Source organism: Prinia subflava, chromosome 2 (genome assembly GCF_021018805.1).
Source record: "Prinia subflava isolate CZ2003 ecotype Zambia chromosome 2, Cam_Psub_1.2, whole genome shotgun sequence".
Lineage (NCBI taxonomy): Eukaryota > Metazoa > Chordata > Aves > Passeriformes > Cisticolidae > Prinia > Prinia subflava.
Genome location: NC_086248.1, coordinates 92,310,925 through 92,331,861, shown reverse-complemented (window position 1 = coordinate 92,331,861; position 20,937 = coordinate 92,310,925). Strand labels below are relative to the sequence as shown.

The window sequence follows — 20,937 nt, the reverse complement described above, 5'->3', positions numbered from 1 at the left end:
ACAAAGCTGCAATAATGATAGACCCCCTCTTCTCTCAGAAGAGACTGCATGGGTAGTTGTGCCTCGAGCCAGATGTTTAGGACACACTCAACAAAATGCTTTCTTATCCATGATTCTTTATCTATCTTACACTGAAACAGAAAATTCCTTTAACTTCATTTCACAAAGGATTCACTCACATACCGCACCAAGGAACCACAAACCTCCACTAACACGTAGTGACTACCCTAGATCTCAGCCAGAACGATATCCAACACAACGGGAAGGTCCACCTCACTTTTTTCCTGGCGGTCCCCCAAAGTTGCTGAGCTGATGCTCAGCAAATACAGCTGGAGTGCTATGATATCAACCACGGAGCCAGATCACCACAGGAGCAGAGGGGAGGAATAGGAGGAAAGAAACAGAAAGGCTATCTGATATGTACACCGAATCCTTTTTAAATCATTTTATTCAATTTCCCAAATCCTCACTTCGAGTACTACACAACAGAGTACCAGACAGAGCCCTGCTGAAACAAAAGCTATTTATATTTCTGCACTTGTGAGTCCAAAGCATACTCTGCTGCAAAAAAAAAAGAAATAATTTTTCACTTTGAGGATTTTAGCTATCAAAACGCTGTAAAGAAATAATGATCTCTGGTTAGGTCAGTTGAATTTGGACAGCTCACAGACTGATCAGCTCCTTGTTCTGTGCTAAATCAAGGGCACCACCTGATTCAGCATGGCCTCACTTGGAAAGGCACCAGAGCAGCCACAGTTTATGGGACAAGGAGGGAGAATGACATCCCAATTAGTTAGCCACAATTTGATTTTGAACAATTCTACAGAAACCAAAACATCACAGAGAAATGTGATGGCTTTAGCCAATAAGAACAAAGCACCAGAGCAAAACAAGCAGCAGAGGTCTTGATTCATTTCTGTTAGTCCTTATTTCACTGACACAGCTCTTCAGTACTGTCTTGGTTTGATTTTTGGTTACATTTTTCAACTCAAGACAAGTACACACACACACATTTGAGCCATCAAGAGCAACTGCAGAAGGATGTGATAGCACTGGTTTTTTCTCTGCGTCAATTTCAGGAAAGGCTTTTTAAATGGCAGCATTACTGGAAAAAGCAGATCTTTTCTTCCTCCTCACAATTACTAAGTTGTATTGGACTAAAAAGAACAGTTTAAACGTATTTGTCCCATACTTGTGTTTGGTTTTACAAGTCATACAAACTGATCATAGGCTACCAACCTGACATTATGATCTCTATACATATACAGAACGCTGTGTTCTTTGAATTAAGAGGAGGGTGCCTATAAGCATACCTTGCTCTCACGGGGAGGATGCCTACAGCTGCAGTAACTACGAGATCACGGGTCACCTGAAGAAACTCTCTCTCTCTGTGACACTTTCTGATGCTCTCAATATATCCCACCACACCTGTGAGCTAAACTGCCACTCCTCTTGAACCTATCTCCACACATTTACTTACTCGCCTTCCTTTTTTGCTTTAACAGGAATGTGGAAGAGAAAAGAAGGCAAGAATTTCCCCAGGAGAACAGACTGAGCTTCCATCAAAGCCAGCACCACAGCAGCTCTCCCAACATCTGCAGAACTTTCCTGTCTCTCGTGCTAGGCCCGAGTTCCCCAGAGCGCTCTGCCGGGCCGGGCCGGACGCTCCCGGGCGGGCTCAGCCTCCCTGCCCGGGCTCGGGCAGCTCCGCGGGCGGCGGGGCAGGCACAGCCCCCGCTCCGCTCCCCGCCGGCTCCTCCCGCAGCAGCGAGGGGCAACCCCACCGCCACCGACCCACGGGATCGCGGGCGGAAGAACGGGGGGAAAGAGAAGGAGCTGCTTGTCTTTGAGCCACTCTCGCATGCCCTGCAACGCACGGCAGGGAAATTGAGAGTGGACTGCAAAGCGCGTCTGAGGCCATTACAACGCTGCCAGCGTGCAAGTTTGCAGGAGGCGACCGGGGCTCGGCTCGGGAGGGGCCGCCGTGTTCCGCCTACCCTCCCTCCCGCCCGTGTCCCTCACAGGGGCTGGCTCGGCGGCCGCGGGCGCTGTTCCGCACGCAGCGCGGCTCTCCAGCCCGACCGCGGGGCAGGCCGGCGCGGGGAGCCGCGGGGGCGAGGGGCTGGGCGGCGGCCGCCGACTCACCCGCGCCGTGACCTTGTAGACGGTGTGGCCGCGGGGGTGGCGGCGCGGCTCCGTCACGGTGTAGAAGCGGGCCAGGTCGGCGCCGCGCTCCCGCGGGCTCAGCATCCTGCTGCTGCCCCCGCCGCGCCGCCCGCCCGGCACAGGCGGAAGCGGCGCCGGGAACGCCCCGCCCGCCCGGGCGGCACCGGAGCCCGGCCTGGGGAGCCCCTCCCGGCCGCCGCGGGATGCTCGGGTGCCGGGATCCCCCGCTCGCCTCTCTGCCCGCGCCGCAGGGATGAGGCCGAGGTGTCACGGCCCGGACGTGGCAGCCCCGTTCCAGGCGTTCTGCAAGGGCACGGCCGTGGGGTATTTACACTTGGAGGGGACTGACCGCCGAGCCCCTCGCTCACACGGGCGCCCGCGGCCTCTACAAATCTGTAATGAGCCCCTGGTACGCCGCTCCCAGCGTCTACCGTGGGCTATTTTAAGCTATGCTGCCCTAAATCCATAGGCCTGTAACGCAGAAATGACTCACGGATTTTAAAGAGGAATGCTGCCAGAAAGGCAAGTTTGATGGTTATCGAGTCCCCATGTTTCGTGTGTTGTGTCTCCTCCAGGTTCTTTAAGCTGCACCTGCACTTGTCCCTGCGGATGGGCTCTCGTGCATGCACAGGTCTGCGGAACACTTCGGTGTTAGGAAATCTCCAGGGTTTGAGGGCACTGCTTCAGTTCTAAGCAGCATAACTGTGCCACAGGACCTTGTCCCTTTGTAAGAATATCTTCAGTTTCTCCTCTCTAGTGGGGTCTGTACCAATGCCGATCTCACACCTCAGCTTATATAAACTGTTTCGATTTTTTTTTTAATCACTGTGCTTTCATTCATTTAATTGCAGATGTTAAAACCCAGCTTTTCCTTACCAGGTTATGAATATCTCTGCTGTCATGCACACTTTTGACATAAAGCATTTAACAATACTTAATTGCACGTCTTTGTGAAAGATGGGAGTCCCTTGTACTGAAGTTCATAGTAAGCAAATGCCTCTCCTTTGAGGAACATTTTCTTAAGGAAAAGGGAAGAAAGAGTTCATTGGTTGTTAGCAGCTCATCACTCTCGCTTATCTTCTGAGAGGGGAAGAACATGTCTTTTACATCTTGTGCCGGTACATAGAAGTTCATGGAAATTCTATAAGTTATCAAAAGTTTGCAAATTCAAGTGCTTGGGGGAGAGAGTCAGTGAGTAATAAAGAGACAAAAACATCAGGCTTAGGAAATGCATGGAACTGAAAACAGCGAGAGGCAGGGAGAGTGTTCATTTGAAGTTTGCCCAGTCCCTGCACATTTCGAGGCATCTGCTGCTAGCCACGTTTAGAAAGCAGGGAACTGAGCTCAGTGGACCATTGATCTGAGCCACCGTGGCTGTTCTTATGTGCAGCGCCATCAATCAAAGCATCCCTCAGTGAGTCAGTAGCCTCCATTCACTAGGGAGTTTCTAAAGCTCAAATGACTCATAAAATAATTTGGCTTCTACTTATAAACCAGAATTTGGAGATACCTTATTCTGCAAAATATCTTTTCACATGGTATGGCCAACACAAAATAGTAATTAGACAGGAATAAAAAATCCAAAATAAGGTGTTACTGGCTTATTAAGACTTCTCTAGGTCAAGGCAGGAAAATCCAGCAGCACTTGAGATGTGAAACAATTTCTATCATATTAATAGGTTAGTCTTTTTCTTCTGTTTTGTCTATTATACAATTTCCATGCTTTTTAGCACATCTTCATTTTCCTTAAAACCCAAAGCTGCTGTGATTTATTTTTTTTTCCAGCATCACTACTGAAATTACTACTATATAAAAACCCTTGAAGTGACAGATCAATTTGGGTGTCCCTGTGCAGGTCAAAATACAGAAAATAACTGCATGTTATGTGTAGCTTCTGCCTCTAGAAATAACAGCAGTTGTTGTTGCTATAGCTATGGCTTACTGTCTGCTGTCCTAGAAATACATCTATACATCTAAAAGATTAGAATACAAAAATTCAGAAAAGAACAAACCACCAAAACAAGATGGTCTTGACAATGCAGTTGGGAGATCTTTTACTACACATGTGTTATTGGGCTAGTGGTTTCACTCTCATATGGTGAAGAAACTGACAGAAAATTGATGGGTATTTTTATCTTTCACCAGTAACTTGCACTCAAGAAATGGAAAACCCAAAGTGGATCTGGCATGTTACCTAACTAGCATGCTCATCACTGCATTATTTCAGTTCCAGTCTTCCCTACCACTCCTGGGAAAACTTCAAATGTTATTTAAAGTCACTTTTATGGCAGATATAAAAGGAATGCAGAGAAAGAGTTTTACTTGATTACAGTTCCTGCACAGCATCTGCACTATAATTTTTCATGTACACTGTGCTACACTTCCTTACAGCAAACAGGGCCAGCATTTCCCCTGTCCTCAGAAGACCTCGAGAAAGCTTTCTAAGTACTTATTCAAGCAACATCGGCAGAAAGATTTCTACAGCTGGTCAGCAGCGGTGGGTCTGCCAGCGGGGTCTGCAGGGCGGCCAGCTCTCCTCAGCAGAGCACCTTCAGCTGCATTTTAAAATCTGACAAGGTTGGAATACTTGCTTGGGTGAGTGGGGTTTGGTTTTTTTCTGCAAACACAAAGCATGGTGCTGCTGTTCTTGAAATATAGCACGGCATCTTGAAATATCCGGCAGCTCTTTCCCAGCCCCTTTTACCCTGCAGGAACACACGGTGATCCCAGGGAGAAGAGTTGAGTCGGAAGGGACCCACAAGCATCCTCAGAGTCCAACCCCTCGACCAGCACGGGACATCCTCGAGGGCCACACCGTGTGCCCAGGAGCATTGTCCAAAGGCCTCCTGAATTCTGGCAGCCTTGGTGCTGTGACCACTTTCCTGGGGAGCCCTTTCCAGTGCCCGACCACCCTCTGGGTGAAGATCCCTGTGCACGAACACAGCGTTCCGGCCATTTAAACGCCTCAGAAGCCGCCTTCACGCTGCCGGCGCGCCGGGTGCGCCGCGCTCCGGAGCGGGGGCCGCCCGCCCGGGGCCGAGATGGCGGCCGGGCCTGGGCCTCGGCTGCCCGCACTAAACATGGCCGCGGGCCCGGCTCTCGGACTACAAGTCCCAGGAGCGAGCGGGAGGGCGCGGCGCGGCCGCAGCCCGTGCGGGCTCTGAGGCGGCGGTGGCGGGGCGGCCGGAGCGCGGCGGCCGGAGCTGGCGCTGCCCTGGGCTGACCCCGTCGGGGGCTGCGCGGGGCCGGGTGCGGGGCCCGGGCCCGCCCGGAGGTAAGCGGGGCTGGGCGCGCTGGTGTTAAATGGCCGCCATTAGGCCGAGCGGGGCCGCGGTAAAAGAGAGCGGCGTGGGGCGTTCTGCTGCCGGGCTGGGGGCTGCGGGGCCGGGGCTTTAGGAAAGAACAGTTTCTTAGGGCTTTTCTGCAAAGCAAGTGTTTCAGGGGGGTTTTGTAAAGGAGCGATGCCTCTATTTGCTCCCTAGTAATGCTGTGGTGTGCGGGGGAGTGTTTTGTTTTTGTGTCTGCCGGACTGTGCCTGGTGCGCTGTGCCGGAAAAGGGTTATTTCAGGACAAGCTCGTCCAAAACGAGCTCAGGGTTTTGCTGGAAGGTGTATTAGCCATTAGGGGGTGTCCAAAGGAGGGCAGTGAGGATGGTGAACGGCCTTGAGAGGAATCTGTGTGAGGAGCAACCGAGGTAATTTTCAGTCTGGAGGAGACAGGGAGACCTCATGGCAGTCCACAACTTCCTTATGAAGGGAAGAGAAGGGGCAGACACTGATCACTTTTCTGCGGTCCCCAGTGACAGGACCCGAGGGAATGGCCTGAAGTTATGTCAGGGCAAGTTTAGGCTCAATATTAGAAAAGGTTCTTCACCCAGAGGGTGGCTGGGCACTGGAACAGTTCCCCAGGGAAGCGGTCACAGCACCAGGCAGCCTGACAGCTCTGGGAGCCTTTGGACAGTGCTCTCAGGCACAGGGTGTGACTCCTGGGGTGTCCTGTGCGGGGCCAGGGATTGGACTCCATGGTCCTTGTGGGTCCCTTCCAACTCAGCGTGTTCTGTGATTCGGTGATTCTGTATTTCAGCGTATTTTCTCAGCTGAATGGCAGCTGGAGCGTTCTCACTTAGTGAAACTTCAGCCATACGATTTGTTATCTTTTGCTTATAAGCTTAAAATACACCTTATTTAAACAGTGAGGAAGCTGAGATATTATTGTCATACAGCCTTCCTTCCCGTGATTTTGTTGAGAGATTTATTTCTTCTTCTAATGGAAAAAAAAAAAAAAGGAAAAAAACCCACCTTTTTTCATGGCTTTAGTTGCTGAGCTGTGGTTTGCTCTCCTGGAAAAGAAATAAGAATACAGAATTAATCTTAGGCTGGTGCTAGTGACGTCTCGAGACTTAGTACCTTTATTTCCCTGTTGTGTTGGCACTGGGATTTGAGCCAAATCAGTGGCTTTCCAAACAAAGTTCTGCCTGCTTGCAGGAAAGTGGTCTTCTTATTCCATACAAATAGCCTTATGATAAAGTTAATGCAGCATGCAAAAATGGCCTTTTGTAAAGGTCATTCCTCTGAGCACTTGAAAGATCTGACACTTGAATTGAACAAAGCAGAAAATAAATTGTAAATAGTTACTGAGATGGATAGGGTTTGGACACTAAATGACACTTGTAAATCTGAGGGGAGGGGAAGAGGATGCAAAATCCCATTTTGCATATTATTTAGATAAACATTTAAGTGCCTGGTTTATAAGTGTTTGAACATCTTGTATGCATTAACCTATAGGGAAATACCAGGATGACTTTGCCTCCACAGCTTTCTATGGGCAGATGTATTTGTTCCAGTAATGAAACTTGTGCTTTTTTGGTAGACACTCCATGCTGCCCCGCCATGTGCAGAGGCTGGGCAGAGACTGGATCACCCACTGGAATGGCTCCCAGATACTCGCCTTCAACAGCCCAGTTTCCAGCTGTATGAGATGGGCCGGACACTATCCTCCCTGGGCCTCCTTTCCACTCCCTATTCCAGCTGATTTTTCAGCAAACTGGAGATTCCCTCCATTTTTTGGACCTTGGAGACAATTTCAGAATTCTAATTGGCATCTGGATAACTACACACAAAGTTGTTGCTTTCACCTCCCCAGCCCCAGTATGAAATCTGAGGGAGAAGAACCATTGACAAAGAAGAGAAGACTCAGTGGCCAGGATGATACTTCAACTCCTGAACAAGAAACAAACTTGTCTAATCAGAAGGAAGTATCTTGTCTTTCTGGAGCACAGAATGAAGAAAAACATGGCAGCAAGAAAGGTAGAAGATGCTCTTTGCTCATTTTCTATGTTTATTTGTAATGCTAAATACACCAAATTAGTTAAGAGTTAGCAGTAGTGCCTGCTTCTTTTGAATTACTGTTTTTCTTGGCACCCCTCTCAGGAAAACATGTCTTAAAAATGGTCCAGTTTTGTAATGCTGTTTGGTCTGAAAACTTGTGTTTTGTGCTATCAGTCTACCAGAACTAGGTTCACTGCACTTGGCAGTAGAACACAGTCAGCTGTGTGAGGGATTGCCCAGCCTGGGGCGTCCTGAGCTTGGTTTAGACAACCAAGAATGTTTAGACAACCTTCTCTCATGTCTCTGTCACCAAGCCATGTCTATTAACTTGGAAGCTCTAAAAAGCAAAAAGATTTGGCTGACTTGCTGTAGGGCTGGGCTGGCAATTGTATAGCTTCATTTCTTCTGCTCTACCTGAGCTCATAAACCCTACTGGACCTGAACTGGTTTCTTTGCAGACCAGTTGAGTTATTCGTGACCTAGAAAACTGAGAATTAATGGACTGGGGGTTTTAATGGTGCTTGCTGCCAGTGTGATTGTGTGATTTTGTTCTCACAGCTGTATTCTGCCACTGGCATGTTAGCAAGTTCTGTGTCAGATCACCTCTGACAAAGCAAGCAGCACGTGTGCTTACCCAGATAAATGCAGGAAGAAGTGCAGAGTTGTCTGCTGGGCTCAGTGACAAACTTCCACCAAACTTCAAAGTGTCTGTGTTAGCTTAATACAGATACAATCTTGTACATAGTATCCAAATATTTTACCGAGTCTTGTGTATGGTTACAGTTTTGTCTGCTGTGAGACAAATACAGGGACACAGTCAAAACTGTTGCCCTCTTGCATAAATCACTTCCTTAGCAAAATAAACTGGAAATTGTATTATGACTAAAAAGGGCAGTAGATGCTATCAGCATCCCAAAGGGATTTTCGGACTCAAATACTCATAAGGCTTAAAAACATCATATCCATCTTTGGGAGCCAAAAGAAGGGACTTTGCTTCATGCCTTAATTACTGAGCCCTCTCTTAACCCTGCTTGACATACCTTTATCTGAGAGCGTGCTTGGCACTGTGGTCCTTGCCAGTCACCCTCTGTAAGGTGATGCTAATTAAAGATTCCTGCTGAGGAGCAGTGTGGCTTCTCTCCCACCACAGAAACAGAACTTAAAGCCTTGCTGTATTCACTGCAAACACTGTAAAGTCCTGAATAATCTAAGCACAGCAATGAAAATTACTACCCAAATAGGACAGGAGGTGACAGCTATAGCTGCACTCTGCCACTGGCTGTTAGCACAGGTGACTGGACCTGGTAACTCCCAGATGAGGTCAGACATAAAGGGTGAAAAGCATCTTTGTGAGTTTTTAAGTGGAAAAAAATGCTTAAAAAGTAATTGGATACTTAATGATGGACAAAGATGTTGTTATGAATTTTCCTACTAATAGTGAGTATGAAATTAAAAATGGCAGAAAGGTGAAGGAAGTGGCAATTCTGAGCCTTAATAATTTCTTGATATCTCAACTCACTGAGGAAAACTGGGTTCATTATTTGATTTGGGACTCCTGTAGTAGACCCTGTTGCAGCTTATGGCTGAGTTTTACAGACTGCATGCAGGCTAGAGGTGACCAGTGGATTCCTAACCCTTTGTTGGTCATGGATAGAGAGATAACAAAGTGCCCATGTGCTGCCCTAAGGAGTGTATCCCAGACTGGCATGCACCATCTCTGCTGAGGAGGCAGTGGCACAGGGCAGTGTAAGACTCTCAACAGACTGGATTTGGCTCACAAGTTTGGCAGCCCTTCTCCAGGAGCAGGGGGTGTAGTCTGATTGCAGCAATCTCCTTAGAACATGCCAGTTCCCCACTTTCAAAACTGTTGGAATCCAGGGCCTATAATGTTTTTGTGCTGTTTGTTTTGAGGCTGGGAGTTTTTGTTTGATTTTTTTTTACTGATTTTTATGTAAAATCCATCTTAAACAGAGGTTCTGAATCACTGCTAATTGAGTATGCTTTTAGAATTATTTAAGAGATTTGAAAGACAGATAGTTGTCAGTAGAATGATTTCCAAGAGCAGTAAGAAGTCATATAGTCTATAACATAACTTTTTTCTGCTTCATGTGCTTTTAACAGGAACCATCAAAAGACACTGGGAATATTTCTGTCAGCAGAGTAAAACAATGAAAATCGCTAAAAATAAAGGATCTGACCAAAGCAGTACAGGAAGTGAAGCAACATTTGATTTCACAGTCATGTCCTACAATATTCTCTCACAGAATTTGTTGGAAGGCAACTCTCACCTGTACAAACACTGCAGGCAGCGACTGCTGTTCTGGACATACAGATTTCCCAACATCCTACAAGAAATCAAAGAGCTGGATGCAGATGTGAGTAGCAAATGAGCATGTGGATACTTCTTAATGATAAACTGAAGTAGCAAATTCTGCTACTCTGTACTGGGGTCTGAAGAAACACTGCTGTGGTTTTGGTTGTCTGTAGAGTTTGTTTGGTTTTGAGGACACATAAATTATTGTAAGTCTTAATCAGGAAGTCAAGTCAGTAAAATGTTGCTCCAATCGTTGTTCAGACCAACAAAAGTTCAGTGATAGAATCCATCCTGTTTGTGTCAGAAAATGGTACTGAAAAAAGTAGTTGTATTGGGAAGCCACAGAAAAACAACCTTGTACCATTTGAAAAATGCAGTTATGTTAGTACATAGCCATGAATCTGGAAATTAAAGTCCCCTTCAAGCTCTTCCTTGTCTTCCTAATAAATCTATATATCCTGTATTTGTATATCTTTACAATGAGATACCTCAGATAGCTTTCTGAGAGGAGCAGCTGCTGTCACACCCTGGTGGATGCAGGTGCCCTTTCCACAGAGAAATTTCTTGCTCAAGGACATAGATTTTTAACTCTTCAATTGGTTGGAACTGTAACTTTAAGTGAGGTAGAGATTTCGGAGTGTTGCTTGAGAATTGACTCTCCCTTGAGACCTTGAATGAGCTAATGTCAGCTGGGCAAGTGGAATGTGTTGCTGCAGTTCAGCAAACAGGGGTAACTTGTTCCCCTTTGGGAACTCAGTCCTTTATCCCAGTGGTGTTGTAAATCTGTTACTGCAGCGTGCTGGGGGAAGGCTCAGAGATGCTCACAGCTGGAGTTGGACTCAGTGGTTCTTGTGGGTCCATTCCAACTCAAAATATTTTGTGATTCTGTGAACTCTCTTAAATGAATATTTTGAGTTTGATCTTTGGTTCAGGCTCTTGTAACACAGAAGCCTGTTTTCCACCCTGTAGTACACCATTTGCTTCTTCATCCCTTCTCCCTGAGCCTTTCCCTGAACTGCTAGAATAGCAAGTTACTATTTTGATTGAATTTAATCTCACCTCTGAAAATGTCTGTCTGTAAAAGAATGGGAGGAATTGGGGCCTTATTCATAATCATTTTCTGTAGAAGAGTGAATTCTATTGTGGGATTATGGAGTCAAAAATCTTCTGAGTTTGTTTTTTAATGTACAGACTGGCCAACAGAGATACGCTGTAACATTTTGATGTACTTACTAATATATTTTAATTGTAAACCTTTGCCTTAGGTGCTCTGCTTACAAGAAGTCCAAGAAGACCATTACAGAACAGAGATCAAGTCAAGTTTGGAATCCCTGGGTATGATGAAACTCTTAGGGCCAATACATGGTCTTCTCCCCTGCAAGGGTAACTTGTTACCCTTTGGGAACTCTGTACTAGTTTCTTCAAAAAAAACCCTCCCATGGATATAGAATCAAGTCTTTTGCCATCACATGCAACAATGTTGTGTATCCTTTTTTATAAATTCATCAAGTGCTTTCCCCAAACTATCTTAATCTTTTTTACCAAGGTTTCTGTTGGGTAGCTCTTCAAGGGCATGTTTTTTCTGCCTTGAAACCTTCTAAATATCAGCATTAAATGTTCTCCATGGTCAATATATATTCATTAGGTTTTTATACAAGTGCTGCCAGTCAGTCTGAATAGACTGTCTTGTCACTTATCCCTCATGTGATTTTGTGGAAGGAACATGTTGCTAAGGGTTGATTGCATGGTGGTTTAAACTGATCTAAATCCTCTGTGCCCTGCACCACCTTCCAGTCCCAGGGCCCTGCTTCCATCCTGGCACTGGTTCTTGTGTGATGCCAGGAGGACATGGTAAAGGAGGAACACTGGACTGATACTTTTTTCTTTTTTGGTCAGTTGAGGTAGTCTAGCTCCCAGAATTGAGTGTTTGCAAAGAAGGGAGTTAATGGCAATACTGACTGAAATCCACTTGAAATGTGAAACAACACTGTCAGGCCAGGCTTCTGGGGGCAAGTGAGCTTGTAGCTACTGTACAGGAGGATCTGGAGCTTGCTTTAGCTCTTCCTTTCCCATCCCTAGCTCCAGATGTGTGTCCTGCCCCTTATCCTGGGCCAGTTCTGGCACTCACTACTGAAATCCACCAGTCCAACAGAATACTGTCCAGAATAATTTTATTTTTCTGGGTTAGTTTTCTGTTGGCTTACTGATTTAGCAGTAAGTGCCACAACAAGTGGCAGGAACAATATGGCCTCAATCTAGGAGAGGGGAATGAGAATCCCCTGTTCCAACACTGGTGTGAGCTCACTACTTCACTAAGGCTGTACTTCATGAATTCATATGGTCTGGGCAGGGCAGAGAACATTTAAAAATAGCAAAAACTAGATACTGTTTCAAGATCTATTTTTTTTGCCTTACATAGATCAGGTCTTGTTTAAATCTTCTATCATCTCATAAAACAAAGAAATTGGCAAATCACTGTTTCTAGATAGACTTGTTTGAACTCCAGTGCTGTCATTTGATAAGTGTCTCTGTTTCCTTGGTGAAAGCATGTCACTTGCTGCTCACTGGATAATGGCATAATTATGTAAATATGTTTGAGACCTTTGTTCCATGAATCATTTTAGACATTGTTAGTGAGATTAAGGCTTTTGATTGGTGATGCTTCACTAGTATTACTCCTAAACGATTTTTGTAACATCCATAAAAACCTTCAATGCACAAGCCTACTTTTATGTGCCTTGTGGGGGTTTCTTTGTTGTTTTGTTTTGGGGTTTTTTGCAGGTGAGGAGATAAGAACATGACTGGTATCTTAGAGTAGGCAGATGTTTACACATTGCAAAAGGTATTGGACCAGGCTTCCTGTCCTGCCTCCCTTCAGCTCAGACTAGGGCAGAAAGAAAAGTGCACATGAGAGTCTGTGTGGAGTCCATACAGACCTTGGTACTTCAGACTGGGGATTTCACTGTCATGTGAGAAAAGCAGCATGAGATTTTCTGATTTTTATTGTTTTAAAATCTCTATTGATAAAATAGTATTTTACGTTCTTAATTGCCTTCCTTGCAGGGTATCACTGTGAGTATAAAATGAGGACAGGCAGAAAACCTGATGGCTGTGCCATTTGCTTCAAAACTTCCAAATTTAGCCTGATTTCCTCAAACCCTGTGGAATTTTTTCGCCGTGATATCCCACTCTTGGACAGGGACAACGTTGGACTGGTGTTGTTGCTGCAGCCCAGATTTCACTGTAAAGCCAGTGCTGCCATCTGTATTGCCAATACACACCTGCTGTACAACCCAAGGAGAGGGGACATCAAACTGACCCAGCTTGCAATGCTCCTGGCAGAGATTGCCAGTGTTGCCCCTCAGAAGGATGGCTCCTTCTGCCCAATTATCATCTGTGGGGACTTCAATTCTGTTCCTGGCTCCCCGCTGTACAGATTTATAAAGGAAGGAAAGTTAAATTACGAAGGACTTGCTATAGGGAAGGTAGGCTCTGCTTCTCACTTCTCACCAAAAAATGGTTAATGCTGATTAAAGAGAAATATTTGAGTGGTGGTGTGATTGTTTCAATTGCAGGGACTCTCTTAGTGCCTCTCTGCAGCCTGCAAAGCAAAAGTTACTGCAGTTAAATAAGCTTGGATATATTAGCTGTGCCTTAGGGAATATTGAATCCTCTCGCAGCATTCTGAAAGGAAAAACTCACCAACAATCATTCCTGAAATGTAGTGAAGCCACAGGATGATTGCATCACTGTGTTTGGATGATTTTATCACTGTGTTTAAGTGTCCCAGTCTTTTAAGTAGGATAAAACAACCACTTAATCGAAAACCTACTGTGTGCTCTGTGGGAAGGTGACTTACTGTAGATAAACTTGGTGACTACATACATAATTGTAAAAGCAAAGCTGCAAATAGATGCTCAACCTCAACTGTTTTGTGTTAAGAGATGTCTTGTTGTGAGCACTTGTATGCAGCTGTTGGATGTGTCACATGCTATGTAACAGGAGTGACTGAACTACATAAAATGAGAAAACATAACAACAAAAATAGCCCTGCTGGGTGTTCTTTGCTAGTGAGGACTTGATTCAAGCCCCCATTTGACTTGACTTGCTCCCAGAAGGAACAGCATCCTGAAGCTGTGCTGGGTAGCTCTGTATGCTGAGCCAGTGCTGTCATTGCTAAAAGTGTCCTTGGAAGTGTCTCAGTGTCACAAGAACCACCTGGAAAAATTTGGTACCTGCAAAGAACTTGCTAAGGATAAACAGAGTGGATGTACATAAAGAGTGTTACTTTTACAGGGATTTGACTCATTATAAAAGAATTATTCTAAGGGGCTGGGCCTTTTTCTTTAAACTTTACAAAAATGTCCACTTATTTCAGGTTTGTTTGGTGGTTTGTTTTTGTTTGTTTGTTTGTTTTTAAAATCAGATTTCTGTCTGAGAAAAGCTTGTTTTGTCTTTCTCAGGTCTCTGGACAAGAACAGTTTCCAAGGGGACAAAGAATCTTATCTATTCCAATTTGGCCAAAAAAATTAGGTATTTCACAAAACTGTGTGTATGAAATCAAACAGCAACAAAAGGAAAAAAATGCAGGTCAGTTTTTTTGATTAATTCATTTTTGTGAGCCTTTGAAAGTATCATTCAGTAGTACTGAAAACCATATGTTCTGTTTTAGTGGGGGAAAAACAATCTTGAGCTTACAAAACTTCCTTGTTGGGCTCATTAAAGTGTAAAGGGATTTATTCACATAAACTTTGCAAATTTTAATCTTTACAAGATAACAGCTAGAAATTTCCCTTCAGGAGTTGGTGTATAATGTTTAAACTCCTGTGTTTGCATCCTGAAAGCCAGCTGTGCTGTGACTGGGAGGAGGGAGGTGACGGAATGCAGCACATGGACATAGTGTGAACCTGCATTCTGCCTCAGTGTTTATGAATTAGAGTGTTGGCACTTCATGGAACAGTGGGGAAAAGCAAGTGATTCCTCACTGAGTATGGCTACAGCCTTCATCCACTATTTTTTTCTTTGACAGAAAAAGTAATTTGAAGTGAATGAGACATAATATAGCAGAGTCTTCAGAGGGGATGTTACTAGTGGAACAGGAGAATTTAATACAGCTTGGTGAATTGTATCTTGCCTGCTGCAAAAAATAAGCATACTCAAAGATCATTTTTTTCCTGTAGCTCTTCAGTAGTGGTCTCACTCATATTCTGTTTAAAATATAAATTGAATTTATTTTTATATTGCAGAAGAAAAAATGAAAGCAGCAAAACCAGACAACACTCAGGAGATTGCAATAGCATCTGAAAAGTATGTATTGGGGGAAAATATGGAAGCCCTTGGCTGGTTACTTGGGGGTTGGTTCTGGTTTTAGACCAAATTTATATCTGATTCCAGCTGTGGATACCTGATGATCACCCAACCCAGTCTGCCCTTTTGGCAAAAAACATCATTGTTCATTTAAACATGAAAAGGCTGATCAGACAGCAAAAGACTAGAGCTGGCAATAATGGAATATATGTGTCCTTTCAGGAACTTGCAGATATTTTTTCAGAATGCAGGGCTGAGGTGTCAGTGCTGCTTAGAGGGTACTTTCTGTCTGCTTATTAAAAGAATGCTTCTGGCATTTTTTGTCACTTCTTGACATAAACAGAACATCATCCTCTGTTGGGACATTGCAAGAAACATGTGAACTTCAGTCCAGTTGCAGAAGCCATGTTTTTAAAAGAGGGAGAGGAAAAAATAGACGAGTGTTGTCCAGCTGCTAAAGTATTGGCACTTCTCTGTCATTTTATTCTTTTTCATACACTGGTTTATGGATGTAGTAAAATCCTATAATACAGTGTGAAACTGGGATGAAAGAGGAAATGGAGCTGGAAAGGTCATAAAATCTTCCTTGTCATGAGTTCTGTGGGAGAATTTAAGTTCCCTGAGTCTGAGAAATAACAGGTATTATGGATTTGTTAGTACAATTTTCACTCAGAAGGAGGGAGCCATGGCTGGAATGCTGAGGAGAAAAATGTAACTGCTTTTTGAAAGCAAGAATATATTTGCATTTACCAAAATTACTACTTGTCTGTGTTGTACCAACTGGCATGTTTTTCTCTGCTCTGAATCAGGCAATGTAACATGCTGATTTTTTTTTTAATTGCTTGGGTTTCAACTATAGAATACATTGCAGCCCAGGTTTAAAGTGCCAGATGAGGCAGGTACAGCTGAGGAATGGATGATTTGCAGAGATGATGGAAGCAAATGTCTGAGAGACAAGAGTTCTTTTGCTGAAAGGTGCAGTTTTGCAGTTTGCTTTCAAGATTGAAAGACAGGTGAGACAAGATGGGCTGAACTGAAGAGGAATAGACAAATGATGGGGAGACAGAAAATGGGAGCCTGAGTGGAAGAAAGACATAAGCATAGCCTAACTTGGAAGCTTGATACCTCTAGCTTGGGGGAGGAAAAAAATCTCTAAAAATCTGAATTTCTCTTTATGCTGAAGGGCCTGGTTAGATGAGTTTGTGTTTTGTTGCTTTCATATGAGCTGCTTTCACAGACATTTCTGCCTGTGTGTCAGGGGAAGATTGCTGAAAGGGGACATATGAATGCTTACAGAATGAATATGGAGTTGAAAGCTGTCTATAATTAAAGTGTCAACTAAGCCAGTTCTGATCAGCTCTTCTACTTGAGAATGCTGCCTGCATTTTGCCTTCAGAGTTTTAGGCCTCTCACACAAAAGGCCATGGGATGGCTTGCAGGAGAGAAACCCTAGTTTGCATATCCAGATAATTCATTTTGTTTGTAACCAGGAACTATTTGGTATTTCTTCATTGCTTATTCCTCCTTGGTAATGCAAGAAAATAAAATTCTTTTCTTTGATGTCTCTTTAGGTTGTCTTCAAAATTGCGGCACCATTTTAAATTGTCCTCAGTCTATTCTCACTATTTCCCTGAAACTGGGATACCAGAAGTGACAACTTGTCATTCCCGAAGTGCTGTCACCGTGGATTATATTTTCTACTCTGCAGCAAATGATGATACTGCTGCCCAGCCAGGTAAAGAAAGAAACTTTTAATTTTCATAAATGCTAAAGAAAATTCTTTGTTTACTCTTGTAATGGTAATTTCATCCACGTGAAGTACCTCAGAGGCTTGTAGTAGTAGTTTGAATTGTCAGCTGCCACGTGAGAAATGTGGCTGGCCTTGTCACTCACCACAGCTGGACTTGTAGTGCCACAAAGGGCAAACCTTTTCATCTGACTGAGCATTTCTGTAGCTCCTGTCTCAGCATGGAGACAAGCTGGAGGTGCAGGAAAGCTGCAGTGGAAGTGGCACCAGAGAAACACTGCTGTCATTGATGCAGGCCAGACCTACAGCAAGGCAGTATTCCCAATTGTCTGATCAACTCAATGGGGAACAGCAGTTTATGATGTGCATTAAAACTGATAAACGAGCTGTTTCCTGGCAATTTACTTCTCGGCTTGTCTTGCAGTCATTTCTGCCAAGTAACAGGCTCCTGGCCTTTGCTCTGAGCACGGTCACTGGCACAGGCCCAGCTGTCACTCTCCGGTTTGCAGTTGCAGCTACAAGTCACCAGATGGTGCAAGAAAGTCGCGGTACCTCTGTGGGAATTTCTTGATGGGTATCCCAGTGTTTCTCCGTGCTTTGCTGCTCTGGGACTCGTTCCGTGGGTGCCTCTGAGCAGTTTGCTTTCCGTGCCCTCACCAGTTCTGTGTTTTATGCCATCAGCAAACATCAGTGCAGTGCTAGCACATAAATGTCTCTGCAGAACTTGGAGCAAAGAAACCTGGATTCCATTCCTGCTCCTGCTGTAGAGTGCAACTGACTTTTATAAATTAACATTGTTTTCAGTATGTGGAATGAAAACACCACCCTCATCTCTTGTAACTTGAGACTAGATTGTTAAAATTCATTGAGTCAATTCACAAAAGTCTCATTTGTCATAACATGAACAGTAAATGCTACCTTAATGTAAAATGGCAAATACAAAAGCTTTGACTGGAAAACCACGACATGGGAAGGATTTAAATGACATCTGAATGCCATGTGATTTAACAGAGTGCTGTGTGATTGCAGAGTGCATCCCTGCACAAAATTCAATCCTAATTCACCTGCTGATATATTTTTTCCACCATCAATGCCCCAGCAGAGATACAGCACTTTTTTCTTTTTGCACTTGTTTTTCAAATAGATTGTTCCCACATCAGAGCACACAATTGAACCAAACTTGAATATTCCAGCTCCTTTAAACTAGTATCGTTTTTATTCATGAGCTCTTAGAAATTAAGTCACAGTTTGTATTTTCAGTTTTCTAATGACCTGGGCCTCTGTATTTTAAGTTGCCAAAGTCTCTACAAGTGAATTTTAAACATGGTCTAGGCTCACTGATTGGGTTTTTTTCCATTTAAAGGGTTTTATTTTAAAATATTCATGCTTTATTCTGTCATGTTTAGTCAAACATTTGGTTTTGTATTCAGGATTTCCTGTAATCAGGGTTTGGTATCTACCTCAGTCCTGCAGGGCACAATTTTGCTGAGTGTTCTGAGCGACACTAACCACTGCATGCAGAGCAAGCTCTCTGTGGGCAGACTGCTCCTTTGTACGTATGCAGGTGCTGTCCCAAAGGATAAATTTGTCTCAGGACCAGGTGGATGTGTGCTCTGGAGCCACCAAGAGATCTTTGCAGTAAAAAAGCTTTTCTTTAGAGCAGCAAACAGCTGCTGGGTTGCTAAAGGTCTGGAAAGCTGGCAGATGGCAAAGGGTGAAGCTGTTGAACTCTCTGAGGAGTTCAGTTTCTGGATAGTCCTTTACAGTATTTCGTGGGAAGCCAGTACCAGGTTCAGCCAGGAAGTTCTGAATTTGCTGAGACTTTTCACCCAGAAAGTATTTCTGTCAAAAGTTACAGCTGCAGTTTCAGTGCTGGTTCTGAAAGCACTCACTTGCCCAGTATCATCTCTGCACTCTGAAAGCAATAGGTAGGGTTGCTGAGTAGTTGTCTAACTTGAATACATAGCTCAGGAAATCTAAATTTTACCCATCATGGAAGGATCCCAGTGAAGTTTCTCCACCTGAAAAAACTGGTTGCTCTATGACGATGGGCACACTGTGCCTGACAAATCTAGTGGCCTTCAGCAGCAGGGTTACAGCAATTGTGGAAAAGGGAAGAACAACTGATGCCATCTACCTGGACTTGTGCAAGGCGTTTGACACGGTCCTGCCCAACAGCTGGAGAGGTGGATTTGGTGGCTGCACTACTCCATGAATTGGCTGGAAACAAAGAGTTGCCGTCAATGGATCAATGGTGGAGACAGGTGCCATTCCTCAGGGGTCAATATTGGGACCAGTGTTGCCCCATCCCTGGAAGTGTCCAAGGTCAGAGTGGATGGAGCTCTCAGCAACCTGGTCTAATGGAAAGTGTCCCTTGCCCATGGCAAGGGGGTTGGAACTAGCTGGTCCCTAAGATCCCTTCCAACCCAAACCACTCTATGTAATTGTGTGGTAATTGGAAGGTTCGAGTCACGTTCCACTCGTGCATGAGCAGTGTGGTGTTTCGTCTGGGGAAGGAGAGAGGAGTGGGTTTCTTAGGTAGTTATAGGAATAGGCAGCAGGAGATAAGGGAGATCCCCTTCTTATGAAGAACAGGTAGAAAGGGAATAGAAAGCTAGAATATCTTTGTCCTTGTGAGCAAAAGTGTCTGTATGACCTGCCTGCTGGGGAACTGTGTGCTTGAGCATACAGAAATAAAATGTTATGTGAACCAGTATCTCTAAAAAGATACTTACCTTTACATGTGTCAGCTCTGTTTAGCAATGCTGTTGTCTAAAGTAATGGACTGGATTATATGAAGCTTTTTCAGGGAAGTTACAATGAACAAATAAATGCATTTTCCTTTTTACTTCTATTTCACCCTCCGCAAAATAGTGTCCTGAATACTTTGAGCTCCACTGATGAAACTCTGCTCTGAGTCATAAAAGAGTTTCTGAACTGTCTCATTTGGTGATTTTTGCATGGAACAGTAACAACTTTGGATTATTGCTGCCATACTGTTTTCTTCCTTCTACATCTGTATGAACGTGTGATATTTAGCTCACACTGATGAACATTTCCTTTTGGTTTGTTTATTCTAACAGGAGCAGAGGATCCTTTTTGTGGAGGTCTGAAACTTCTTGGCAGGTTGGCACTTCTAACAGAGAAAGACCTTTGGACTGTTAATGGCCTTCCCAATGAAAAAAACTCTTCTGACCACCTGCCACTGCTAGCAGAGTTCAGGCTGATTGAACGGTAATATCCAAAGGACTTTTGGTGTAGGTAAAGTTCCCTTTACCTTCTTTCTTCATGGGATGATTATTATTATTTTTTTAAAGGTTAATTCAAGCACTGCTGGTCCAGTTCAAGTAAGCTTGCCTGCATGCTGATTTGTTAGTGTTGTGTAAAGTAGACTTTTTAAAGGGAATTTCCTTTTTTTAAAAAAAACAAAGCTCTTTCATTTACTTTATGAAGTCTTTTAGGGAGAAAAAGAGAAGATTTTACATTAGCTTCCTCTTTGATAAAGGACAACATCTGTGCCAGGCTCAAAATGGCATTATTTTTCATGGATATGTTGTAAATGATTTTTATTGTAAATCACAGTAAAAGGGACTATTCTGAGAACTGTGTGTTTCTTCAAGCAAAGGGGAATGTGTTTGTGTGCCTGCAGCATTTTATAATGAGTTGAAAATAATGTTTTACTACAAATGTGCTCTCTGTGGACACTTCCATCTTAACACTTCTGCAAAGGAATTTATTCAGTGTCCTCAGTGCAGAGGCTGCAAGATTGAACTTTCAAAGGAAGAAAGGCATATAGGCAAATATTTGTGTTTTAAGAACTTGCTGCTTAAAATTCTAAGGGCTTAAATAGAGGTGGGATTCACTGAAATCTTTTTAAAAATATCTGAAATAAAGCTAAACTTAATGAGCACATCACAGGAAACTTAATTGTTCTATTATAGGAGGAAAAGAAATATTAGCCCTTGACATCTTGAGGTTTTATACATATTGAGCAACTGGTGACAGGGTGGGGTTTTTCCCATTTTGTTATTAAAAATGCCAGATCCCCAGGTACCCAATGATCAAAATTTTGTATT

At 44.0% G+C, this 20,937-nt stretch overlaps 2 protein-coding genes across 2 annotated transcripts in view; one reads left to right on the top strand and one right to left on the bottom strand.

Moving 5' to 3' along the window:
• The window catches only part of RPS6KC1 (ribosomal protein S6 kinase C1), an 85,953-nt gene extending 83,243 nt beyond the window's left edge, over window positions 1-2,710 (bottom strand). Inside the window, exon 1 of the mRNA XM_063391028.1 lies at window positions 2,146-2,710. Within this exon, the coding sequence (XP_063247098.1) occupies window positions 2,146-2,250 (105 nt within the window). The 5' untranslated portion in view covers window positions 2,251-2,710. The remainder of the gene's footprint in view (window positions 1-2,145) is intronic.
• Window positions 2,711-5,214: 2,504 nt separating this feature from the next.
• Window positions 5,215-20,721, top strand: ANGEL2 (angel homolog 2). Its single transcript, XM_063391029.1, has 9 exons — window positions 5,215-5,440; window positions 7,036-7,472; window positions 9,615-9,868; window positions 11,073-11,142; window positions 12,871-13,292; window positions 14,271-14,397; window positions 15,054-15,114; window positions 16,686-16,849; window positions 19,945-20,721. The coding sequence occupies exons 2-9, from the start codon at window positions 7,043-7,045 to the stop codon at window positions 20,097-20,099; spliced, it is 1,683 nt and encodes a 560-aa protein (XP_063247099.1). The 5' UTR covers window positions 5,215-5,440; window positions 7,036-7,042; the 3' UTR covers window positions 20,100-20,721.
• Window positions 20,722-20,937: the final 216 nt, after the last annotated feature.

Excerpts from the sequence above, each read along its gene's own strand:
- ANGEL2 (XM_063391029.1), top strand. The coding sequence starts at position 7,043 with ATGCTGCCCCGCCATGTGCAGAGGCTGGGCAGAGACTGGATCACCCAC. Across the intron at positions 11,143-12,870 it reads GTCAAGTTTGGAATCCCTGG|GGTATCACTGTGAGTATAAA; the intron begins GTATGATGAAAC and ends CCTTCCTTGCAG. Across the intron at positions 14,398-15,053 it reads ACAAAAGGAAAAAAATGCAG|AAGAAAAAATGAAAGCAGCA; the intron begins GTCAGTTTTTTT and ends TTTATATTGCAG.